General features: G+C 40.4%; 1 protein-coding gene across 8 annotated transcripts in view; it reads right to left on the bottom strand.

Annotated features, from left to right (window-relative positions):
* Positions 1 to 27,924, bottom strand: part of LOC122542603 (casein kinase I-like) — a 229,237-nt gene that overhangs the window by 45,372 nt on the left and 155,941 nt on the right. For all 8 annotated transcript variants that reach the window (XM_087982098.1, XM_043680562.2, XM_043680561.2 and 5 more), the window contains exons 7-9: positions 18,712 to 18,946; positions 16,382 to 16,467; positions 2,648 to 2,732 (exon numbers count right to left, since the gene is read on the bottom strand). In XM_087982098.1, coding sequence (XP_087838224.1) covers positions 2,648 to 2,732; positions 16,382 to 16,467; positions 18,712 to 18,946 — 406 coding nt within the window. The remainder of the gene's footprint in view (positions 1 to 2,647; positions 2,733 to 16,381; positions 16,468 to 18,711; positions 18,947 to 27,924) is intronic.

Genomic DNA, 27,924 nt, shown 5'->3' on the forward strand with positions numbered 1-27,924 from the left:
GAGGGCACAGTTCTGTCTACTGACATGGAGTAATTGGAAGTTATATCATAAATTGCATGGTAATTCCTGCAAGCCAACTCAGCTCATGTGCTATTGGCTCTTTAAGCTTCAAGTTACAGTTTCACTACTAGTAGCACAAAAGTAATCTACAATTTACAGAGAAATATTGGATTTTCAACTTCCTTGGTGAATACAGTTCCTACTCTATTCTACACAATTCAATTACTTCACATCAATGAAAGTAAACAGCAAACATCACAGTACTTACAGATGCAAAAAACTGCTACTCTCATTCAAATATTTCTTATTTTAAACCTCAGTTTTACAGTATTGTTCTAAATTGACTTGTCTACAAAGGCTCGTAAATTGTCACTTTGGAAAGGTTATAGTGAGGTAATGCTCTCCTTCAATGGATCCACTGTACTGAACGAGCATTTGTTTCATTCAACTTTCTCATTCTAGGCTGAGATCTTCCAAGCAGCTATCGAGCAAAAGTTTAGTCTTCAAATTCTTCAACAAAGACTGCAATTCCTTTTTGGTTACTGTTCTTCTTTTGGCACCATACTCTCTTAGGCACCAACCAAAAGGCAAATGCCTGAGCAAATATCTGAAAAATGTGTTGCTGGAAAAGCGCAGCAGGTCAGGCAGCATCCAAGGAGCAGGAGAATCGACGTTTCAGGCATAAGCCCTTCTTCAGAAATGAAAAAATATCTGACAGCTTATGAATCCAAAGAAAATTGGGAGGTTGCAGGGGCACAAAGATCATCAGAGAAGACATTTGATAAGGTGGACATTGGGAGGGACTGATTAAGAATGCATAATGTGAAAGACAGTGAAAGTGGGACATATCGCAACAAAACACGTGGAGTTTTTGGTGCACAAGTATCGATGTAAGATATGCTTATGAAGTCTCAAGATGGAAAACAGAATAGTTAGGTGCTGGTTTTTCACTGGCACAGACCTGATAGGTTGAAAGGCCTTTTTCTGCACTGTAGACCTCTCTGATTGCACAATTCTGAAATCATGTATTTTGCTCCAAATAAAGGAACATATTTATCACCTTTGGAAGACTTCTATATTCATACTCAGTAGAATAGCATGCTCCTGCTATCCAGAAGTGACTAGCTGGTTATCTCACCAACTAAGTACAAACAAAACCCCTCCACAAAATCTCTCTGAAAGTATTTGATACTATTATCCTAGGGCAATGTAACATCCCATGAACACTGCAATCAAATCAGTCTGCAGAATCTTGGACTGGTCAAGACCTCACCAAGTTCATCCTGTCTCATCATTGAAGAACTCTCCCAAGACTCTGAAAAGGCCATTGTCCGAGATCCCTTACCTCACATCAGGAATTCAGTGAAGTAATCAAAGGAGTGCTCAGTAACCAACTCAGTAAAGAGTAAAGTACTGAACAAAGTTTAAGGTGGTACCAAACCTAAGCATTAGCCCCTTGAACTAAATTCACCATTCAGTGAGATCATAGCTGATCTGCCCGTAATTCGATGCCTATGGAAAGGTTTCACCATTGTTAGCTGTATATATGATGTAACCTTCTCCATCAATAAATAATGCTAAGTGACCATTAAAATGGTGACTTCAAGCTAACCTGACTCCTATAGGAAAGTGGTGAAGCAGGGAAAGATTGAAACAATTTCTACATTGTATTGATGGGACAAATCTCTGAAGGCTTATGCCGGAAACGCTGATTCTCCTGCTCCTTTGATGCTGTCTGACCTGCTGCACCTTTCCAGCAACACATTTTTAAGCTCTGATTTCCAGCATCTGCAGTCCTCACTTTCTCCAAATCTCTGAAGGCTCAGGTTGTCCTGATTAAGAGTTCAGTCAATCCAATGGACAGCTGGTATTAAATGCACATCAAACTGAAAAAAAATTACTGTAATATGCAAGAGTAAATGTTTTAATAACCATTAGCAGTAACATTGGAATGACTTATCTCTTTAAGACTCACAAATCAATGTCCCTACACGTTATCCAATATAAAAATAACCAAATTCATGATCCTGTTATACATTCTGATGATTCCTTGTTTGATGCTTGTCTTGATCTTAATCTTAACTCGAGATTAATACATCACTCTGACTCAAAAAGTTTAAAACTAGTGCGAAGACTGTCAACAGCCTGAAGTGTTGTTCACTCTTCAGCAATCAACACAGCTCCATGTGTGAACAGCTCCATAATTACTCAGTAGGAAAGCAGAGGAAAACTGAATTCGGTTAACTCAGTAACAGCAGCCGCACCTGTCAGCAGAATTCAATATCAAGGACAGAAGATAACAAGTTTTTTGTGGAGAGCAAGGGATAATCAACTGGAGAGATTTACCATTCTGCAGTCACACTTTTTTTCCACTTGCAGTTTTTCTCTGGAGCTTTTTCATATTAAAAATCTCAAGAAATTCAGAAATTCTTGGCATACTGTTATAGAGTCACAGAGATGTACAGCATGGAAATAGACCCCTCGGTCCAACCCATCCATGCCGACCAGATATCCCAACCCAATGTAGTCCCACCTGCCAGCACCCGGCCCATATCCCTCCAAACCCTTCCTATTCATATACCCATCCAAATGCCTCTTAATACTGCAAACAATGTTTACAAGAGCCAATCTACAGTGTGGCCCATACCTGGAAAGCTCTCACAGAGAACTTCAATCGGAGTGTTTCGTTTTGTATCCCCAATTTTCTGGTAGCGTTCCTTTAATGTTTCTGCCTGCAAGCAAAAATGGTCAATTTAAGCACACACAACATACATTTAATTGACTAGCTCCAAGTCTGAAAAGCCATGTTACTCAATTTCGGAGAAGAAATAAATTTTATACTTGAAGATGATTTTAGAGAACATCAATCAATCCACGTGTTGCATATGCAACAAGTATTCATTGGGATAATTAATGCGTGGTCAACTATCGTCACCGTGAGCATTCAAATCACACGTTTCCTGAACATACTGAGGAGTGTGGAGGGTTATAGTACATGGTGTTGTACAGACAGACATACAACTATGTGCACAGATACTTTTCTGGAAGATCAGTTTTGCTGCAGAACTGAACAGAAAATTAATGCTTCTTTAAAACTACGGTCAAGAGTAGAGTGGAGTGGTCATATTCTTCTTAACAGTGAAGATATATTAAAATGAGCTGCTTTTTGTAATGTTTACAACCTTCACATACTCAAACTGTGACAGATCTAACAATAAATTGGAAACTGACTCAACTAGCTGCTTTAAGGTACAAAAATGACAAGTGAAATCATGGAGAGAACCAATCACTCCACTGAATTCAACAATTTTGACCTGGAAGGATTTAAAAATCCACCTCTTAAGTGTCTCCAACATAGTGCACATAGCAATCCGTAATCTAGACCAGTTATGAAATATTAAAAATAATGCAGACTGAACATGTGCCTGTACAGTCACATGAAGATCAATGGCAGTGACTCATAATCCTGAACAGGTGTCATCCTCAGCCAGTATAACTGAAAGTAAATCATTTATGTATCCTGTGACTGTACAAACACTCAGGTCAAACTTCAAATGATGGATCATACTCCAAAACTCTTTGCCCAAAAGCCATGAAAAGATACAAGGTTGAACATTTTCTCTTATTTAACCCGAGAGGAGTAAGAACCTTTGATTTATTCTTGCATGGGATGTGGGTTTCACTGGAAAGGCCAGCATTTGTTGCCCATCCTAACTGCCTTGAGTTCAGTGGCTTACATGGATACCTTAGAGGACAGTTAAGAATGTGAATGCTGAGCCACATGTCCACGAGGTCAAGTCAGCTAAGGATGGTACATTTTGTCCCCTAAAGGTCATTAATGAAGCAGATGGTTTTTACTACCAGCGATGATGGGTTCATGCTAACCATTATGAAGACAAGTTGTTAATTCCTTATTCGACTATCTGTCATGGTAGGATTCGAACCTTCATCCCTATAGCATTAGCCTGGGCCACTGGATTTATTAACTCAGTGGCATTTTCACTGTGCCACCTGCATCAACAATGCCCTTTCTCAATGCATTTCTGAACAAAAGGGTGGTACAGTGGCTCAGTGGCTAGCACTGCTGCCTCACAGCACCAGGTTCAATTCCACCCTCAGGTGATTGTCTGTGTGGCGTTTGCACATTCTCCCCGTGTCTGCGTGGGTTTCCTCCGGGTGCTCCGGAGTCTACAGTCTAAAAATGCGCAAGTCAAGTGGATTGGCCATGGCAAATTGGCTGAATTAGCCATGGGAAATGCAGGGTTACAGGGATAGGGAAGGAGGCTCTTTGGAGGGTCAGTGTGGACTTGATGGGCCAAATGGCCTGTTTCCACACTGTCGGGATTCTACGATGACTCTGATTCAGTCACACACCTGACATCCCCAACACTCAAGTTTCCCATTTCATGTACAATATGAGGGAACAAAAAGAAAGGATTTTAAACATATTTTAAACAAAAAGAAAGTAGATCATTCAGCCCCTTGACCTTGCCCCACCGTTAAAGAAGATCATGGATGATCTGATTTGCGCATCAAACTCCACATTCCCATTGACTGTTGGTAACCTTCGATTCCCCTGCCTAACAAGCTCTATATATATGTATATATATCTGCTTTAAAAATATTGGATGACCTCACCTCCAGTTCAGCGAGTTCTACAGTCTCACAACACAAAACAAATCTTCAAAAAGGGAAACACAATTTTAATCTCCTCTATTTCAGGATACATGCACAAGAGTAAACATTGAGGTCCATGTCAAGATCTTATATACTTCAAACAAATCACCCCTCAAGCTTCCAGTGGAAACAAACCTGGTCTACCCAGCCTATCCTCATAAAGCAACCCATTCGTTCCAGGCATTAACCTAGTAAACCCAGATACACAGTAGAGAGTTTCCTGACTCCCTGGTTCCAGCCAGCCTTTTGAATTTAAATATGCTGTAGATAGATGAGCAACTCAATCGGAACCCACTTTCTGAATCCAAGTACGCCTGCAATACAGCAAGCTGGCACAACAAGAGTCTTAAACCACACAGGAATCACAAATAGCTGTTTCTTCCACAGAATTCATACAGTAAATTATTTTCATGACATTGAGGTTGGAACTGAAGAAGGAAGTAGGTTTTTTTAATTAGTAATGGGTTAAACATTATGGAGAATGGACAGGAAAAGTGGAATTGAGGCCACAATGAGGTCTGCCATGATCACATTAAATCGCAAAGCAGGAATGTCATCTCTCAGAGAGTTGCGCGTCTGTGGAATTATTTTTTTTTAAATTGCAGAGGGCTGTAGAGGCTGGGTCATTAAGAACATTCAAGTCTGAAACAGACGAATTTTTAATCAGTAAAGGGAATCAGGGTGATATTGCAAAGGCAGGAAAATTGAGTTGAGGACTATCAGATCAGCCATGATCTCAGGGAATGCCAGAGCAAATTCAATGGGCTGAATGGCCTGCTTCTCCTCCAACCTTTGGCCTATGGATCACCACAATTGCTGCAAATTGTGAACGCATCAGCACAAGTCTGAATGGGCCAAATAGTCTGCCTCCATACTGCAAGATTCTATGATTATGCATCAGCAGATACCGATGAGATGGTCATTATTGGCTTCAACCTCTTCCATTCTCCTACAACTTACTTTCACATTGAAATCAGGCAAAATATTTGTCGCTAAAGTGCAAGACAACTGTTATGTATGCACATTTATCATGCAAATGCATGCTCATTCTCAAAGAAAAGTGTTTATTTGTTATAGCAGATTTTCATGTAGCAACCAAGACAAGTATAAAAAATGTCTGCAGTATAGTATTTCATCCTCTGGTCTCTCCTATTTATGACAGGTGGAATATGGATGTGAAATTAGCATTGTAAATCAGATAACAATTTGAAATAATAAATCAAAGCATTACATGCCCACGCACAAGCTCTCAGCAGCTGGTGTTTACCAGTAATATGTAACCCTCACAACAGATCAGTTGCAAACCTGTGTGCGTTTGTCTAGAAAACTCCCCTTTGATAAACAGACCACAATAGGCAACAAAGTCTATTTATTATTCCTTCAAATGGATTTTCGTTGACTAAAACTGAAAACAAGAATGGTGACTCAATATCTAAATCTTTTCATTAAAATTGCATTTGTATATGATAAAAAGAACTACGCATGAGCGAGCAAGATTTTATGTAATACCTGGTGAACGTGGAAATAATTTCTAAATTTTGCTTTGGATATTCAGTACCTTGAATGTTACAAGCTTTCATCAACTAAGGGATGGAACTTAGGAAAGCAGAGATAAAATATTAAACATGGATTCTTTTTCCATTTGTGAGGGAATCTCAGAATTATTACAGTGCAGAAAGAGACCATTCGGCCCAAGAAATTTCTGCCGGCTCTCAAAAAGAGCAATTCTCATACTAGGGACTGCTTGTACAAGGCTTTTCGAAGTAGGAGTTGGGACTCCAAGTTTAGCTACGACCTGAAATTTTGGGGTTATGAGCCCTGAAGTAGTAATGAGTCCATCCTTCTCACAGTACCATTTTAGTTTGCTTTTCAGGTACTGGTCTAATTCTCTTTGGAAGGCCTCAAGTAAACCTACTACACTCACAGGCAGTGCGCTCCAGTGCAACTACTTGCTGCACATTTTTCCTGATGTCACTTTTGCAACTTTTACCAACTGCTTTGAACGTGTGCCTTCTTAGTCTTTTCTCAAGTTGTAATAGTTTCTCTCTATCTGCTCTGTCCAGACACCAAATTTTGAACAAATCTCCTCTCAGCCTCCTCTCCAAACAAAAAAAAGCCCCAACTTCTCCAGTCCAAAGAAATATTGGATGAAAATATGGCAAATAAAAGAACTGAAGATTTAGCTTGGAAATGAGCAGGAATGAAATTCAACATATTGGCATAAGTTAAGATAATGCTGAAGTGAGAGGAGCTTGCCCAGGACATAGACCTGATCAGCCGGCTCTGAATAAACTCTTTCTCAGCTCATCAAAACTTGTGTTATTTCTACGTTCACCAAGTTTTGAGAAGCTGAGAAAGAATTTGTTCAGAGCCGGCTGGTCAGATCTGCGTCCTGGGTGAGCTCCTCTCACTTCAGCATTATCTCAACTTATGCCAATGTGTTGGACTTCATTCCTGCTCATTTCTATCATACTTCTCTTACTTGAGTAGTTCCATGTACCAGGTGAGTTGTTAGTTCTCTTTTATTTTTAGAAAAGAATCACATACCATATAGGACAACACGACCCAAACTTTTATCCTAACGCAACAGAATTCTGAGGCTTGAGAATAGTTATGACCTCTCAGCGACGACGAAAGAACAGGTTTAGGGGCTGAGAGAACAGAGGCCTATTACAGCAGGCGTATAACTGTTATAACTTGGTTCATCATTACTGCCTCAGTGCTCATGGCCCCAGAATTTTAGCTTGTGGCCAAACTTGGGGCCCCAGCCCCTGCTTTGAGAAGCCTTGTACAAGCAGTGTCCGGATTATGAACAAGCCCCATTCTGGAGTCAGTTCACTGGCTGATTTGTATGCAAGTTGGAATACAATGCAGGGCAATGCAAAACAGCTGTTCATAATGCAAGAAATGTTCATATGTCGAATCTTTAAAATTAAACCTTTGTATGGGATTGTATTTTTAAGTCAGATATTTGTAAATTGAGGACCGCCTGTATAGAACCTAAGCCACCCTCCTTTCAAAAGCAAACATATACCAGTATTAACATCCCTTGAATTTATTTAATCCAATTCTTTATGCTTCTTGTTAAAGACAAAGGAGCAACAAGTTATTGAGGGTGGTTGGTCAGGGAACTGACTTGTCTTTGAAGCGGATAGTAACGAACTCTGAGGTGATTCGACCCATTAGATTAGATTAGATTACATTACAGTGTGGATACAGGCCCTTCAGCCCAACAAGTCCATACCGACCCGCCGAAGCGAAACCCACCCATACCCCTACATTTACCCCTTACCTAACACTACGGGCAATTTAGTATGGCCAATTCACCTGGCCCTGCACATCATTGGACTGTGGGAGGAAACCAGAGCACCCGGAGGAAACCCACGCAGACACGGGGAGAACGTGCAAACTCCACACAGTCAGTCGCCTGAGGCGGGAATTGAACCCGGGTCTCTGGCGCTGTGAGGCAGCAGTGCTAACCACTGTGCCACCGTGTCGCCCACAATTCAACACTCTCTGCCTCCTGACCGAAAAATCCCCTGCTCCTCTCACAACACATTGGCATTAAGCCTATGATCACTCAGCAATCATGGTTTTGTGGAAAGAGGGAGGGGTCAGAAAATATGCAGAGTCCAATTTCAGGGTGACTGCCCTTAAACACAGGATGATGGAAAGTTGGTCCTGAGTCAATGGTTCTCTGTGCCATTGCTCAGTAATCCAACATATCAGTCGCACAGAACCACAGTGTACAGGCACTGTGACCAATCTAAGACACGAATGGGGCCTGAAGAAAAACACAGGCAAGCATGCTTCAAACAGAGCATCAAATATAGGAGACAAAGGTTATTGCCGAAACAGATGGGCGGAATTGGCTGTACATGCAACAGGAAGCTTGCACTGTTATGTTGCCATTGCAGACAGTTCATGATTCAAAACAAAGATGAGTCCCAGTGAGGAAGGAGGACTCTAGGCTCGGAAGAAATCAATCATCGTTAATCAAGGATGTTAAGGATAATGCCAAATTGTAAGGAAAACATACAACGTGGCAAAGATTAGTGGTAAACCAGAGCATTGAGAAAGCTTTACAAGACAAAACAAATGGTGACCAAAATAATAAGAGGTAGGAAATAAACCACAAGGGAAAACTAACAAGTAACATAAAACAGATAGCAAGAGCTTCATTATGGATATAAAGAGGAAGAGAAAGTCAAAAGTATAAATAGTCCCCTTGGAGAACCAAATTAAAGTGGGGAACCTTGAAACTGCAGAGAAGTTGAAAAAATACTTTGCATCAGTCTTTACTGTAGAGGACATTGATAGCATTCCAGAAATATTCAATAATCAAGGGACTGGGTGAGGAGGACGCGGAAACAAACAATAACTTGCACAAGAAAAAAATTACTAGGGAAACTAACAGGAATAATGGCCAATAGGTTCCCTGGACCTGATGAGTTATATCTTAAGGTCTTAAAGGAAGTAGTTAGAGAGATAGTAGATACACTGATTGTAGTCTTCCAAGAGTCTTTAGATTCTGAAAACGTTTCAGAGAATTGGAAAACTGCCAATGTAACATATGTATTCAAAAAGGGAGGTAGGCAATAAAAAGGTTAACTATAAGCCATCTAGCTGGACATCTTTCATTGGGAAAATGTGTCTACAGATAATTCTTCTCTGACACAATGGTTGTGTTCTTGTGCAATGCTGCATTACAGAAAAATCGCACTTGAGAAACAATGCTTAAAGAGCTGGTGATGCAATTGCTTTACAGACAACACAGGTTTAAAAGTTCGCACTTTAGAAAGAGTGTCCCCAATTCGTCAATCGCATTATTGTGAATTTGTGTTAATGAAACACGCGTTATAGCAGACCATTTGGTAAAACATAATACGATCAAGCAGAGTCAGCATGGCTTCATAAAGGGAAAATCATGCCTGAAATATGCAGTTGAGATCTTTGAGGTGCTAACAAGCAAGATAGATAATGGGGAACTAATGAATGCAATATATTTGGATTTCCAAAAGACATTTGATAACGTACTGCACATAAGGCTACTTAATAAAATGAGTCCATGGTATTGGGCAAAGTTTCCTCTAAGATGCATGGCCGTGCAGCTTCTTGGAGGGTCTGCGCATGCCATGCACAACATATCGACTTCCTGTTCTGGAAGCCACTGCCAAACGGACCTCAGAGATCTGCACATCTGCAGGAAATATTAGAGGTCGAGGGTAGTATGGATAGAGAATTGGTTACTTAATAGAAGACGTGGTGGCTGAGATGAGAGGTACTTTCAGGATGACAACCTATTAACTAGTGGAGTGCAATAGAATCAGTGCTGATGCCACAACTATTTGCAATTTATGTACTGACTTGAACGAAGGAAGTGAATGTATGATTGCAAACTTCACAGAATACACTAAAATAGATGGGAAGGCAAGTTTTGAGGATGACAGTCAACGTAGGGAAATAGTAGACAGGCTAAATATGTGGGCAAAAACTCAGCAAATGGAATTTAGGGTGGGAAAACATGAGATGATGCACTTCAGCAAGAAGGATAGAAAACATGAATGTATTTTAAATGGACGAAAACTGCAGATTAATGTAGTACAGAGGAATAAGAGAGTCCTCGAGCATGACTCACTAAAAGCCACCTTCCAAGTTCAATAGGTAATAAGTAAGGCAAATTGAATGTGGGCTTTTATTTCAAAGGGAATAGGAGTTCAAAAATAAAAAGAAGTCTCACTAAAACTATACAAGGCAGTAGTCAGATCACATCTGTATTACTGTGAACAGTAGTGGTTCCCTTATCTAAGAGGAGGTATGCTGGCATAAAAGCAGATAATGCTGGAGAAACTCAGCAGGTCTGATAGCATCTGTGAAGAGTGAAGCAGAACTAACTCAGTTCTGATATCGTATTGGACGCCAAATGTTAAATTCGTTTCTCCAGAGAAGATTCACTCAATTGATTCTGGGTACTGGAACACTGCCAATATAACACCCTTACTCAAAAAGGGTGAGGAGAAGTTGAGTTGATTGGATGGGTTCTCATTGGAGTTTAGAAGAATAAGAGAAGACCTCATTAAAACATACAAGATTCTTAAAAGGAACTTGACAGAAGAAACTGTTTCTCATTGTGGGAGAGTCCAGGCCCAGTGCGTATAATCTCAGAAGAAGAGATCGCCCATTTAAGATAAAGATGAGGAAGAATTGCTTCTCTCCAAGGACAGTGAATTTGTGGAATTCTTTATCCCAAAGGGCTGCACAGGCTGGCGTATTAAGAATATTCAAGGTTAACTTCGATTTTTAATCAGTAAGGGAATCAAGGATTATGGGAAAAAGGCAGGAAAGTGCAGTTGAGGATTATCTGATCAGCCACAATCTCACTGAACGGCACAGTGGAGCAGATGGGATAAATGGCCTACTTCTGTTGCTAGACCTTATGTCCCTACAATACCCAAAACTTGTAATTTAGTAACCTAAATATTTTTGGGCTTCAGCTGAATAAAGCAGAGCCATACAAGATTAAAACCAGGCAATGCATATCTGACAAAGAGAAACTCTGCAAGCTTCTCAGTTACTAGGTTTCCAGGTGCAGCATGTGATGGGGTTTCCCTGTTCTATAGGCAGTTCCTGACAATAAAATATCTTAAGTGCCTCCATCAACACTTATGACTATTGTACCCCTGCACAGTATTTAAAATAGTCCATACCTTTGAGGCATTGATAGGGAAAAACTCTTCCCTTAGGCAGAGGGATCAGGGGACAGTTTTACGATAAGGAACAGGAGGTTTAGAAGGAATGAGAGGAAAAACGCTTTCACCCAGAGGATGGTGGGTATCTGAACTCACTGGCTAAAAGGGTGATAGAGGGGGAAACCTCTAGACTTTGCACTAGTATTTAAGTGACTACTTGATATGCCATAACATGCAAGGCTATAGGCCATGCAAGTGATGAAAATTGCATTAGAATATATAGACGCTTGATGACCAGCCTGGTAAAGATGGGCCGAAGGTCCTTTTATTGTGTTGTAAAATGTTTTGACTCTTAAATAAATCCTGCACGAATGCTTGGCACTGCTCTCAAGTTTCAATGCAGTTGCCTTGTTTTAGTTTAAATCAGAAGCCCTACTGCCAGCACAGCTCCTGCAGTGAGTTCAACTGTTCTTAATTGATCTCCCATGGTGTTATACATGGGGAGTCAAGTAGCAGTCGAGTCCTCAGATGAAGCAGAGATAAAAGACAGGGGATAATTGGACCAGGTGCAGGAGTATAATTCAGTCCCTGTTACCTAATCAGAAAAATATAGCCCTCATTTTCCGAGAATATATTACAATTCCGGTTAGAAATAAAACACTATGACCATTTGGGCAGCAATGCTATTTAATTTACTGAGATAAATTTCTCTCCACCACAACATAAGGCAAAGCAATACATTACAATGTCACCTCCAATGGAACATCGCTGTGAAAAATAGGTAGTGTGCATTACAAATGTGGGGTCAAGACTGTAACAGAATAAGACAAAAGTGATAAAAATGTAACATTAAGGTTTTGTAGACAGGAAGCTTATTCAGACATGAGAGATTTATTATAGATGTATTCTGGGAAGTAGGAGAAAAGTTGGAAGCAGCTGTGTTATTTGGTCATGACTTCCTTCCTCCTTTTGACATTAATGCTTCAACCTTCTAAAGGGTTGGCTCGTTTGTCAGACAGATATGACTGTAAACATCAAGAACCACTTCTGATGCTGTTAATACAGTATAAATGTTCTGGACTAGGCACCAACATCTATTCATGATTTGGAGATGTCGATATTGGACTGGGGTGTACAAAGTTAAAAATCACAGAACACCAGGTTATAGTCCAACAGGGTTATTTGGAAGCACTAGCTTTTGGAGCACTGCAAAAGCTAGTGCTTCCAAATAAACCTGTTGGACTATAACCTAGGGTTGAGAGATTTTTAACTTTGAACATCTATTCATATCAACTTCTTAAAGCAACTTAAGACTCAAACTGCCTGTGAACAAACAGCACCTTCATCTCCAGAAATATCACGTGCCTTTCTTCATTTCACTGGTACCCCTTGAAGAGTTCATTCTGGCAAATCCTCATTATCCCATTCACACTATTCAAATCACTGACTGCAACTGAGTACAGCCAATGAAAAAAAAACAATATTTGCATGAAATAACAAGTTACAATATCTAGTTTTCTGAACAGATTTTTTCCACAATGATAACTTGGGCTTATAAAGCAAGGATGCTAGCTTTAGGATACAAGACAAATCAATGATGCTTTATAAATGACAGAAAGGTTGGACACAGGTGTAATATCATATGGGCAAATGCATTATAAAGCAAGACCACTGTGAATAAGGTTGGGTACAGGTGCAATAACATATGGTCAGGCACCCTAGGAAGTTCTATTATTACCAACATAACTAGGCATCATTTTGTTTCTATCCAGATTGACTCATTCCATAACATCAGCAATAATGCAGAGATAATGGAATCCAGACATGTTGGTTACTCTAACTATTCCTAGTGAGTGTAACAGCATGTAGCTATGTCCATTTGTATTTTTTATCAGAACTGGAAAGATCATAGGATTTTAGACAATTTCCAAGACTTAATAGCTTGCAGGCTCTTTTAAAGGATGAGAGCAAAACAGATAAAGCCACGATTTTCTAAAGCTCTCTGGATTCAGGAATCGTGCCAAAAGACTGAAAACTTGGAAGTGTCACTCCATTATTAAAAGCCTGTCAAGAGCTCGAGGGGAAATTATTGGAACCTTTAATCAGGTTTAGAATGATTGAGCAACTTGGGCAAGTTAGCTTGGAATTGTAATGGTGAGATCATGTCTGACTAACTGAATTCTGAGTCATGAGCACGGCAAATAAGGAGGTGAAATGGATGTTTTCTACATGGACTTGCAGATACATTTAACAATACATCCGCACAATATATTAGTAAAAGGTATGGGGAAATCTTGTTAAATGAGTTAGTAATCAGCATACAATGTATGGATCAAAAATATGACTTATGTCCAGTAGAGATCAAAAGTAACATCCCTGGGCCCTCAGCTTCTATGAAGTAAGATAGAGCTATATACCTTAGTTTTCAGATGACAGTAAATCAGGAGGTGTAATAAGTTTATGAATTAGAATAGGAAGCTACAAAAGGGACATAAACATGAAGTGAACAGGTCAACATATGGCAAATTGAGTTCAGTAGACAGAACTCAAATAGAGTCAGAGGCTGAGGGGTGACCTTTATAGAGGTTTATAAAATCATGAGGGGCATGGATAGGGTAAATAGACAAGGTCTTTTCCCTGGGGTGAGGGAGTCCAGAACTAAAGGGCATAGGTTCAGGGTGAGAGGAGAAAAATTTAAAAGGCACCCAAGAGGAAACTTTTTCATGCAGAGGGTAAAGCGTGTATGGAATGAGCTGCCAGAGGAGATAGTGCAGGCTGGTTCAATCACAAAATGTAAAAGGCATCTGGATTGATACATAAATAGGAAGGGTTTAGAGGGATATGGCCCAAGTGATGTCAAATGGCACTAGATTAGGTTAGGATATCTAGACGGGTTGGACTGAAGGGTCTTTTTCCGTGCTGTACATCTCTATGACTCTATATTAAAAGGGAAAGAACAGCGAGGTATGAATCTAAAGACGCAGATAGACAAATCACTAAACTCCACCAAACGCAAAACCTAATACATAGCTACAGAACTCACTTCATCTTTAAAAGAATTAGAATTCAAAAGTGAAAGGTGATGCTTTAGTTGCACTCAGCCTTAGCCAAGTCCAAGCTGCAGCACTGTATTCAATTCTGTTCAAGATGAATGACAATTGACTCTTGATGGATAAATATATCAAAGGAGCTGGTGAAAAGATAGGTTAAAAAAAGGTACCTGAGGTGCTGATAAACCATGAGAAGAGTTTGGCAAACAGATGAATAGGCCTTTCAGCGACTTGAGAATGTTCTGTCATTCAAAAGGTCATGTGTGTTTTGCATCCTAACTCAATGGCTCAAAACACAGTGAGACATCAGAGCCCTCAAGGCTCTCACAGCTGTAGGTGCACAAGGACAAGGTGGCTTTAAGAGGCATAGAGGTCGAGGAGGTGGCTGAAAGAGGGGTGGAATGGAGAAGGAAACTTCAAGGGGAAACATTCTCTCAGCATTCAGCTTGTCAAGCACCCCCAGGATCACGTATGTTTCAGTAAGATCTTCAATGCCCTGGCTCTGACTTTAAGATGATGCCCCATTGCCCTAGATTTTCCCTCCAGTGGAAAAATCTCAACATAATTTAAAATTATTAATTGCATCACACTGTAACACTCTATCTCAATTAGTACAGTCTGAGATCATGTAACAAAAACAGAAATTACTGGAGAAACTCAGGAGATCTGCAGCATCTGTAGAGAGAGAAATAGTTAATTGTCTCACGTCCAGTGACCCTTCAGAACCAAAGCTGTAGCAAAACATCCTCTCATTCATATTCCATCTCTAAGCTTTAAAAGTTAACATTTCAAGTTTTTTTTTTGAGCATTTCCTATGTTTTAGTGATGCATAAAAAGGTCCCAAATTTCTTGCACCTCTATTGTTCATTGTTCTACACTGTGTTTTCTGGCCCAAGATGGGTGACTTTTTAATTTATTTACATTGAAATCCATCCTGCCACAAAGCAGAGAAGGTTGCAAGGAGATTTAACAGAGATTTCTAAATTCTGATGGTAAGACTATTTTCTGTTTGGAGAACTGGTGATGAATATGGTCATTAAGTGAATACAGTTGACAAGGAGTGAGGAGAGAGATCAAAGAAACTATTCTTAACACAGAGAACTAATGAGTATGAAATGCTTCACTATATAGACTGATTGCAGCAGAGACCATTGCACCTTTTAAGAACAAGTTTAATAAATATTTGAATCAAAGGAAGGAAAAGAATTCTGGATCAAGCAGGATGGTGGGATTATTTTTGGGCCTTCACAATGGATCAACTGGCCCTTTTATGCACTGGTTTTATTTCCTCTCAGATGGTGAACAGGGCTTGTCAGACAAACAGTTTGAGCTCAGCATTGAGCCAAAACTGTAATTATGGTATCCTGTAATCATAAGTTTACAACACCAAGGCAGGAAGCACTTTGAAATCATATGTCTTCAGAACTTCAGCAATTAACAGCAGAGTGTTTAGGATATCCTACAGAAACTATATCACATAGACTAACTGCATGTACATTTCCATAAGTTATTGCTATTACAAACACTGTCTAACCAGATTAAAAACCCCAAGCAAAACAGTAAGCATCATGTCCTGCAAATTATAATGGAGAAGGCACACTGTCGAGAAGGTAAATTAATCTCTAAATTCAACTCAAGATTCTAAAATGAGACCTTCAGACTTGTGGTTTGGGACATTGCTTATAATGCCTCAAAACACATTCGCTAGCTTATTCACAGATACAGCCATGATGTGTAAAATTATGGGATGTCAGGGCTGATTGACTAACTATAATTTATTATACATACATATATTAATTATAGACTGCAAGATATTACTTTGCAGCAAGCACCCTAAAAATAAAAGTTCATTTTTGATTTCCAATTACTACAGTTCATTATCTACTTATGTAAGTGGTTATTACTGATTGAGTGCATTGTTAAACATAGCTCAAATGCAAACCCAAAATCAGCAAAGTGCCTCACCTTTAATCCCTGCCAGGGGAGACTGCCTCGTAGAAAATACATAAACATGTGTCCTAAAGCCTCCAAGTCATCTCTGCGGCTTTGCTCTAGGAAAAAAAGAATGCATTTAGCTTTTGATTTGGCATATTCTGACTGGGGCAAATTTCTGAGTCAATATACTCTCTCTCTCCTGGGTATCTCAAGTCACTTTACATTAGATTCAAAAAATTCAATCCACACATAGGAAATAAGGGATTTTATCCCATAGTACGCTCAGCATCTAAAAGGCTAAAATCGTGTGTGTCAGATTTCTGTACTCATTGAATTCCAAGCACATACTGATCTCAATAAAACATACGCAATTAAAACACAGCTTCACTTTAAGTAGCTTACAGTGATTTGAACAGATGTTTATGGGAGGAGATCAATAAATTTTAGGCATCCCTTCATAAATAATGATATGAGCTCTCCCTTAAAAGTGTCGATAATTATGACAGAATCTTTCCTCACCACCAGAATGCATCAATAATAGCAGGCAATTCTTGCTCAGATCTCCCAATATCAATAAGTACACAGCACTTTGGAATGATGAAAGAATTCAAGGGATGCCCACTGCATAGGACAATTTGACAACTGTTGAATTAAAGATCAATATTCAGAAGGCCAGTCAGCAACGAAAGGGGGATTTTCGGCAATGGAAGATCATTACCAATGTGAGCATTAAATTATTTCAAGATGAGGGGTGGCACAGTGGCTAGCATTGCTACCTCACAGCACCAGGGACTGGAGTTCAATTCCAGCCTCAAGCAACTGCCTGTGTGGAGTTTGCACATTGTCCCTGTGTCTGCATGGGTTTCCTCCCACTGTCCGAAGAGGTGCAGGCTAGGTTGATTGTTCATGCTAATAGCCCATAGTGTCCAGGCATACAGAAGTGAGGTGCATTAGCCATGGAAAATGCAGGGTTACAGAGGGGGGAGGTTTGATCTGGATAGGATGCTGTTTGGAGGGTCAGTGTGGACTAGATGGGCCAACTGGCTTCTTTCCACACACTCAAGGTTCTATGTGGGCACTGTCAAGCAGAGCTATGTTTTAAAAATATAATTTTAAGATGTTTACCAGTATCACGGAAGACTACATTCTGTTATATGGCTTGGAGAGGGTGGACGCTAGGAAATTGCTTCCGTTAGGCGAGGAGACTAGGACCCGTGGACACAGCCTTAGAATTAGAGGGGGTAAATTCAGAACAGAAATGCGGAGACATTTCTTCAGCCAGAGAGTGGTGTGCCTGTGGAATTCATTGCCGCAGAGTGCAGTGGAGGCTTGGACGCTAAATGTCTTCAAGGCAGAAATTGATAAATTCTTGATGTCACAAGGAATTAAGGGCTACGGGGAGAATGCGGGTAAGTGGAGCTGAAATGCCCATCAGCCATGATTGAATGGCGGAGTGGACTCGATGGGCCGAATGGCCTTACTTCCACTCCTATGTCTTATGGTTATTTGGCCTTTTGGTTAATTGAGCATCAGCTGGCATCGCTTAAAAGCAGCACTTCCTCAAACTGCTTCCTAAATAGATTTCCTTCTATTACCCCAACTCTTAACACCAAATGTACGATCATTTGGTTTCATGAAAATCCAGTATACATTATGGAGAAAAATCAATGAAGTACAACACTAAAACAGACACAGGCGATTAAAACTTTACATCCAGAGCAAAAGGGGGGTAACTGTCTGCTATGGCTCCATTGATTCAGAATGTTGTGGGTTCAAGCCCAACTACAGGATTTGAGCATAACACCCCAGGTGAATGACAATGCGCTGCATTGTCAGAGGAGTCAGCTTTTGGGTAAAAGACATTTAAACGGGCAGGCAGTTTATCTTTGGAAGTACAACAAGACCTCATGGCACAACATTGGAGAAGGCCTCAGAATCCAAAGGGTCCCTGTCAGGGAACAGAATGTTGAGTTTGCATTCTATGGAGTTTTGTTGGTGGTGGGGAGGATGGGCGAAGAGGCGAGAGGAGAATACGAAACTACAGTGAATCATCCATGGGACCTCTGCCATCTTGAAGTTGTCAACATCAGCAACAAACCTGCACCCATTTATGTCACAGAATGGTGCAAGATGGGGGAAAGAAGACACGAGTCAGGTCGCACTTAAAGACTTCTTCAAATTTGCATAAATGACACCATGCATTAGTTGACCTGTAAATGTCAGCATTGTATTTTTACATGTAGAACAGAAATCATTTTCCCCCAACACCTATAAAACAGCGTAGCATTTTAGCATTTTACCTTCCCGCATTGTACACCAGCAAACCCCACCCAAAGTAAGTTTCAGTTAAGACAACAGACCTTTGCCCAGGTGAGTGTTGATGGACATGTATCTTGCAGTGCCCGTTAAGCTCTTGTGTTCCCTGTAGGGGATGTGCTTTTTGGTATCAGGATCAACATACTCCTTGGCTAAACCAAAGTCTATTATATGGATTATGTGTTCCTTTTTATTGCCTTGCCTTCCAATTAGAAAGTTTTCCGGCTTGACGTCTCTGTAGATTAAGCTCTTTGAGTGAACATACTCCATTCGGTTCAGCTGTTTAAACAGATCAGACAAGTTAAAAATGAGGAACCTTGCCCCGTTTCTTCCTTCCAACTCCACACTACATTGAAGTAGGAAACCTTTTGGTATGAGACAAGCATTTAATAACATTTACACAAGAAAAACCCTCTCTCTTACCTGCAACCTATCAATTGGGATTTGAGGAACCTACATGTTGCAACTCAAGAAGCCAAATGCAACACAGAATCCTGTATTCTAACCATATTCATGCTTTCAAAACCTAAACAATGCAATCAGTTAACTCATACGGATGTAAAACTCCTGTAAAGATATTACAGAATATCATTAATCTTTAGGAGGTAAAACTGCCACATCTCAACAGAGTGTTTGAACACTAATCAAAGAGAATAAAGGGAATATTTGAACTGACACAGCATCTAATTACTGAAAACTTAATAATCATCACAAATGAACATTTAAACTTGAATTGCTTCCTTTTTTTTTAATATTCTGATTTACAATCCACCCAAGACATCTGCCAGAAAGCAAGAGAGAATTATTATTTTCGAACATTGACAAATAATTCAATCCATTTACAGAATTTTACAACACAATGGGTGATAATTTGGCCCATTATGCCATGCTGGCTCTCTAAAGGAACTATTCACTTCAGTCCACAAAGTTTTCTTTTCCAACATAATACCTGATCCTCTTTTTCAAATATATTACTGATTCTGTTTCATCACTACTGTGGTTGAGAGCATATGGGATTCAATAAATGTTTGTTTGACCATAAGAATGTTGGCTATATTAAATTTACCCACTGCTGAGGGAAAATAGTTAATGTTTGCAAACTCACCTAGATCCACTAATTCTGCTGTATTCAGCGATGTGCAATAATGCCATTTACAGATGGAGGTATACGTCTTCAGCGAAAAGCATGCCTCATTGGGTAATACACGGTCTTTCAAGTCATACAGAGATGTACAGGGTACAAACAGACCCTTTGGTCCCAACTCAGATATCCTTAAGTCTGAAGCAATGGGTTCTAATTCTAGTGACTTGAGCACAAAATCTAGGTTGATACAGCAGTCCAGGACTGTGGGAGTGCTGCACTGTCAGAGATGCTGCCTTTCGGTCAAGGCATTTTCTGTCCTATGGGTGAATGCAAAAGAGCACATGGCTGTATGCTTGCAATAAAATTCCCAAACTATATTTATTGTAAACATTGCCATGATATGCGCTCCTCTGAAATAATATTCAGAATAAGGTGGCTTTGGCATGTCATAGTACTTGGACTTTAGTGTCAGCCATGACTTGTTGCTAATACACTCATCTCCAAATCATTCTGTTGAGTTGAATTCCCACTCCAGGGCTTGGGGATGAAAATTAAGGCTGACATTACAGTACAGCACAAAGGGAGCATGAAACCAATGGGATGTGCTGTCTTTTGGATGCGAGTTTAAACCTATGCCCATATTTGTTTCTTTGGGTGGGTGTAAAAACAGCCCATGAAAACATATTAAAACAGGTTACCTGGTGATTATCACATTGCAGTTTGTTACTAGCAATAGCTTACATAAAAAAAAAACATGAATAGCTATAAAGTGTCTTGGGATTCCAGACATTTTGAAAGTTACTATGGAAACACAAAAACTCTTCCCATCATGAATGGAGAGGAGTCAGCAAATATCCAGAACAGGTTCAATGCAAGGCATACATGCATGTTGGTTCCTGGGCACTGTGTTTGCTCCAGCTGCTGTACCAGAACAGAATGGCACATAAAAAAAATAGGAGAAAATGTAGGCCATTCAATGCTTTCAAGCCTGCACCACTGTTCAATATGATCATGGCTGCTCAGCCAATCGATGACCCTGCTCCCCCTTTCCCCCCATGTCTTTTGATATTTTAGCCCAAGAACTATATCTAACTCCTCCTTGAAAACATTCAATGTTTTGGCCTTAATCACTTTCTGTCAGGGAATTCCACAGCTCACCACTCGCTGGGTGAAGAAATCTCTCATCTCATTCCTAAAAGGCCTATCCCATAACCTTAAACCATGGCACCTGATTCTGGACAGCCCTGCATTTACTTGTCTAATACGGTTAGAATTTTATTTCTACAAGTCTCTTGTTCATTCTTCTACACTCTAGTGTCGAGAGTCCCAACTGATCTAGTCTCTCTCAGGTCGGTCTTGCCATCTCAGGAATCAGTCAAGTAAGGAGACCAAAACTGCACACAATACTCCGGCTGTGGGCCTCATCAAGGTACAACAATAAGGCACCCACCACCATATGATGGCAAAAAGATAACCACGACAGATTGCATTTTATTTAAAAATGGAAGGAGACAAAAAACGGGTAACTAGAGGTCAGTTAGCTTAACATCAGTTATTGGGAAAATGTTAGAGACTATAATAAAGGATGTCATATCAGAGGATTTCAAAATACACAACCAAGCAGAATCAGCATGGCATCACAAAAGGGAAATTATGTTTAACAAGTTTACTAGAATTCTTTGAGAAGATGACAAGCAGGATAGATAGGGGGAAGCAGTGGCTAGGCTATAATAGTGCTTCATTAATTATAAAATGCTTGAGAAATGTTCTGAGGCTGCAAGTGGTTCTATATAAATGCAAATCTCTCTTACGTCTACTATCAATGACAGAACAGGGTCAATGCACTTTGATATAGTAAAGTCACAATGTTGAAGCTCTTATGCCAATTTAAAAAAAAATTCACTCCTTCCATCCACTGAAGCATAGCAGTTTCAGCATGTACCATCTACAAGATGTACTGCAGCACCTCACCAAGGTTCCCCTGACAGCACTTTCAAAACCTACAACCTCTGTCACCTAGAAGGACAAGGGTAGTAGACACATTGGAACATGACCACCTACACGGTCCCCTCCAAGATACTCACTGGGTCAAAATCCTGGAACTCCCTTCCAATCAGCACTGGGGGTATAGCTGCACCATGTGAACTGCAGCAGTTCATGATGGTGGTTCATCACCTGCAAGTGCAATTAGGAATGGGAAACATATGGTGCTGCCTTCGATGCTCACATCACCAGGAAAGTTTTAATAAGCAACGTTTCAAATCAGTTGCCCCATAACAAAACAGTACATCAGAAATTCTGCAGTTAGATGAAACTGTTGGTGCTCTATGCAATTTCTATTCATCAATAGCACTCTTCGATGCATGGAACAGCCTTTTAAACATTGGGAATAAAGGTAGCAAAACAAATCAATAAAACTCCTGAACTCATACAGAGGTCAGTTAAGGAGGAAGAGCACTAAAGCAAGTGTGAGGCAGCATAGCCAAACCTTAACATATAGCATCATTTATCTCTACTGAGTATGCCACCCAGTTTGAGTATCACACCCAAGTAATGATATTAATGTGGCAATGTAGTTCACTGAACTAATACAATCTGTTCCTCACTCTCCTCAGAAAATGATGGGCCAAATGGAATCTGCTAAGCAAGTCTGGTAGCAAACCTACATTTCACAGGACTCTGAATTGCTATCACCATCTCTTCTGAACAGCAGCGCAGTGACATGTACTGGATGATCTAACAAACATACTTGTGGAATGTAATGAATGGAGGAAGTATAACTGAGTTGCAGCTGAGATAGTGCAAGTGATGCCAACTACTCAGGACAGGCACCTGCTGCCCTGAGTGACGAACATGGCGTAGGACAGAAAGGAAACAAAGAGCAGGAATAAAGAGGTCTTTTTCCCAATTAGCAGGCAGTAACTAGTGGGGTACCGCAGGGATGAGTGCTAGAACCCAAGCAATTCAAAATGTATATTTATGATTTATATGAGAAAACAACATTTCATATCTCCAAGTTTGCAGATGGCACAAAGCTGAGTGAGAGGATGAGCTGAGCTTCAGTGTGACTTGGACAAGTTAAGTGGGCAAATATATGGCAGATTAAGTATAATGTAGATAAATGTGAGGTTATCCATTTTGATAGTAAAAAACAGACAGTTCATGTGAATGGGAAAGGGGAGGTGCAGTGAGATTTGGGTGCTTTTCTACACCAGTTGCTGAAAGTAAGCAGATAGGCACAACAGGCAGTGAAGACGGAAAATGGTATGCTGACCTGCATAGTGAGAGGATTCAAGTACAGGCGCAGGGACGTCTTGCTGCAATTGTATTGGGACTTGATGAGACCACAGCTGGAGTATTGAATAAAGTTTTGGTATCCTTATCTCAGAAAGTGATTTGGCTGTTGAGGAAGTGCAAAGAAGGTTTACCAGACTGAATCCAGGGATGGTGGGACTATACTCACAAGAGTTTAGAAAAATAGTGTGTGTGAGGGGAAGCACGCGCATGTGTGTGTGTGGGGGGGTGCGTGCGTGTGGGGGGGTGCGCGTGGGGGGGTAGGCGCGCGTGTGGGGGAGGCACGCGTGTGGGGGGCCCTTTTGTTCGGGGTGCGTGTGTGGGCACGCGCACACGGGTGTGTGGGTGGGCGTGCGTGCGCGTGGGTGGATCACTTGGAAAACGATAAAATTCTAACAGGGTTAGATGGGAAGTTGCAGGAAGGATGTTCTTGATTACCAGGGAGTTCAGAACCAGGGCTCACACTCTGAGATTAAGGGACAGACCTTTGAGAATCGCGAAAAGAAGAAATCTCTTCACCCCAGAAAGTGAGGCGCCTGTGGAATTCTCCGCCACTGAATGGAGTTGAGGTCAAAACATTCAATGTTTTCAAAAATTTCTTCAGGCTAAAGGGATCAAAAAATATCTGGAGAAAGCCAGAACAGGCATGATCAGAGTGAATTATGGAGCAAACTCAAAGGGCCAAATGGCCTATTCCTGCTCCTACATTCTATGTTTCTATAGTAGAGGAGCTGCAGATGCTCTCGCAATCACCCTCCAAACAGCATATGATGATATTACAAACATGAAATCAGGAGCAAAATGAGAGTGAATCAAAAGTAATCTTCTGACATGAGTCACTAATTGGCTGGAGATAGAATGCGGAGGAGGGATAAAGATAAAGTTTCCTAATTGGCAATATGTGCCAAGTGGTGCTCCCTAGCATTATTCACAGGTCTCAGCTTTACATCACATATCAATAATTAGGAGGAGGAACAGAGAGCTTCACGCTGGAGCCTATGACATCCAACAGGACTGTGCAATACTTTTAACTCTCAAAAGACCGGACTGTTCTGATATTGCACCACAACTTAGATGGGACACCAAGGGAAAAGTACAAACTGTTGAAAACATCCATGCTGAGACGTCCAGTATCCATTTGGTTATTCAGAGTTTTTCTTAAAATTTGTTCCTAAATTGTAAGCATTGATTGCAAAGTCAATACAAATTGCCCAATCCTAATTCTCCTCGAGGAAGTGGTGGTGCGTCATATCCTTAGACCACTTCATCTGTTGCTAGGGAGGGAGTTCTAGGATCTTGATTCAGTGAAAAGTGATTCAATCTAAAATCAGGATACTCTGTGACTTGGAAAAGATGGTGCTCCATGCATCTGCTGCATTTCTCCATCATAGTGGTACAGGAGTGTGCTTGGAAGGTATTGACAAAGGGGCCTCACCAAGGTGCTGCAGTAAACCCTGGAGGCTGTACACACTGCTCCACTGTGTGACAGTGAATCAAAGAATCCCTGCAGTGTGGAAACAGGCTATTTAGCTCAACAAATCTACACCGACCTTCCAAAGAGTAACCCACCCAGAACCATTCCCCTACTCTATTACTCTATATTTTACCCCTAACTAATGCACCTAACCTACTCATCCATGAAAACCATGGGCAGTTTAGCAGGGCCAATTCACCTAACCTGCACTTCTTTGAATAGTGGTGAGATAAGCGAAAGTTAACAGGCTTTGTCCCAGAAGCTGTGAAAATTCTCAAAATTTGTAGCTGATCAGTTAAGTTTCTGGAATGTGGGTGACTCCAAGGATGTTGATGCTGAAGGTTATACTAAGAGCCTGAAAGAGGACGGCACAGCACTAAATGACTCTCGTGAAACATCCTCTCTTTTCCTCTCTCCACAGATGCTACTTGACTTGCTGAGTGTTTTAAATTCAGATTTATAGCAATGGCAATATTTTGCTTTTGTATTATTGATAGGCATAATTAGCTTCCAGGCAGAGCCTTAACAAAACAAATCTCACTTTTGCTCATAGCATTAAAAATTTGAAAATACATCCATCCATTCTGCTGTACTTGAAATGAATGCTAAGGAAGGATTTGCACAAAAGCTTAATTAAATGGTTCAAACTGGGATAAGCTAATCATTGTGCTGTCAGGAACATCAACTCAGACTATCTCACTATATTTCAATTTGTGAGATTTTCATTACCATCTCAATGTGAAGAAGAAATTTATCTGCTTGCTGCAGAAGATTTTGCTTCAAATAAATTCAGACACTGAGTTCAAACACAAATTATAAAGGAAACATCAGAGCAAACAGATCAATATTCAAAGACTGCATGGGGCAAGTTAATAAGGCGTATAACTGAATCACACATCTGTGAATTATCATTGTGTATTCTGATGTGGAATTTTATACAAAAGGACTCCATATAACACAAAATACAAGAGGAAACATCATTCGTTGAATACTAGAAATGCTGAAGTATTCAATATAAGCAGTTGTAGCTTTCTCCATCGTTCAGGACCAGGAGGAGTCCACTTATGCTTTTGGGCCTGTTCTATCATTTGTTGAGATCAAAGTTGGTCTCCATTTCATCAACTCTTAAAAGCCAAGAAAGGGCTCACATTATTACAGCACTTTTCACACTGACTGGACACCTCAAAGCATTTACAACTAAGAAATATGGCAGCAAATTTGTGCACTGAAAACTCCCAGAAGTAACAGACTTATACACTTAATGGTAAGGTCCTTGGGAGTGTGGTTGAACAAAGAGACTTTGGAGTGCAAGTTCATAGTTCCTTGAAAGTGCAGTCCCAGATAAACAGGATAGTGAAGGCGGCATTTGGTATGCTTGCCTTTATTGGCAAATTAATTGATAATAAGAGTTGGGAGGCCATGTCGCGGCTGCACAGGACACATTGGTTAGGCCACTTGTGGAATATTGTCTGCAATTCTGGTCTCCCTCCCATGGGAAGGATGTTGTGAAACTTCAAAAGGGTTCAGAAAAGATTTACAAGGATGTTGACAGGGTTGAAGGGTTTGAGTTTTAAGGAGAGGCTGAATAAGATGTGGCTATTTTCCCTGGAACCTCAGAGGCTGAGAGGTGACCTTATAGGGGTTCATAAAATTATGAGGGACATGGACAGAGTAAAAAGACAAAGTGTTTCCCCTAGGATGGGGGAGTCCAAAGCTAGAGGGCATAGATTTAAGGTGAGAGGGTATAGATTGAAAAGAGATCTAAGGGGCAACTTTTTCATGCAGAGGGGTGGTGCATGTTTGGAATGAGCTGCCAGAGGAAGTGGTGGAGGCTGGTACAATTACAACACATAGAAGGTATCTAGATGGAATATGAATAGGAGGGGTTTAGAGGGATAAGGGTCAAATGCTGGCAAATAGGACAAGATTAATCTAAGTGATCGGGTCAGCATGAACAAGTAGGACCGAAGGGTCTGTTTCAATGGTGTACATCTCTATGATGCTATGATTCGAAAGACAGAACCTGTTTTTCTGATTCTGACTAAGGGATAAATGTTGCCCAGTCCAGGAGAAATCCTTGCTCTTTTTTGAAATAGTGTCATGGGAAATTTCACCACCACACAACCATGCAGATGGGGCCGCAGTTCAAAAGACAGCAAAACCGAACAGTCCAGCACTCCCTCTGTACTGCACAGAAGTGTCAACCTTGATTTTTGTAATCAAAACCATACACTGAGAATTGAATACAAAAGCTGTGACTGAGGTGACAACATTAACGGTTGAGCCATGGTTGACACTTATGTCAAACTGTCAAGACATACTGAAGCCAAGGTAATTCTGAATATTTTAGGGAAGTGCTTGTCATAGTAATGTTTACAGCTAATTTGATCTGGGAGTCTCAGAACTGACAGGTTGCGCATTCTGCCAATTGCCTCATTTGGTTTAAGGTTCTTTTCAATCTTCCATTTGTTTCCTTCCTCAAACTTTAAAAGTAGGCCTACAGGAGCAGGTATAGATTAGCTGGCTAGAGGTTACTCTTCTGGAGAATAGTGGAGCAGGTTGCTGGCTTGTGTGGTGAAGGGAATGAAATCATAGCCAGGCTGGTTTCCAGAAGTTTTTAATGAAGGAGATGGGACAGAAATAGCTCAAACTTTTTCACCCACTGGCAGAGGTCATTAATCTAGATGCTCACCCCTTCCCAGGTAATTTCAAACCATCATAGCCCATCAGAGAAATGTATTAGCAATACTATTCTATGGGCCAGGTTAGCTCGCTCAGTGAGACTTTTCTTATGTGAACATGACAGACAGTTGTATTCAATGGATGAAATTACAAGGACACCCCCCTTGGAGACTAATTCTAAAAACTTCGACTGACTCCAAAAGCTGTTTTAGTGTCACTTAGGTAGGACTATGACTCAGCAATTAATACTGCTCGACTGTAACACAAATAGGCTCTTACACCTTCAGACCAGGGAAACTCAAGTTAAACACTAAAATAATACTAATAGAAAGAGAAAGCCGTACACATTTGTAGCATTTTACTAATGTCTCTCAGACAGCCACGATGATTTGCTGGAAGCAGAATGGAGCCAATTTACAGAATACAAAAGCAGCAAAAACTTTGCTTTTTTGGTCAGAATGTTGAACAGAAGCATCCTGCTATTCTGCAAATAGTATCAGGAATCTTTTCACAATTATCTGATACATTGGTAACTCAGAGGTCAGTTCCCCTTAAAGAATTTTCAGGTAATAACAGCACGTTTTCCAAGATTGCAGGGATACGAAAGATTTACTGATCAACGTGGTCTCCTGGAGGTTGTCATCATCACTGTCTTCAGAGGAATATTTTGCAGGTTTACCTAAATTTACTTTTTCCTTTGTCTCACAGGAAAATGGTGTTGAG

This window comes from Chiloscyllium plagiosum, unplaced genomic scaffold (genome assembly GCF_037043375.1).
Source record: "Chiloscyllium plagiosum isolate Xiang-an unplaced genomic scaffold, Cpla_swu_hap1 HiC_scaffold_42, whole genome shotgun sequence".
NCBI lineage: Eukaryota > Metazoa > Chordata > Chondrichthyes > Orectolobiformes > Hemiscylliidae > Chiloscyllium > Chiloscyllium plagiosum.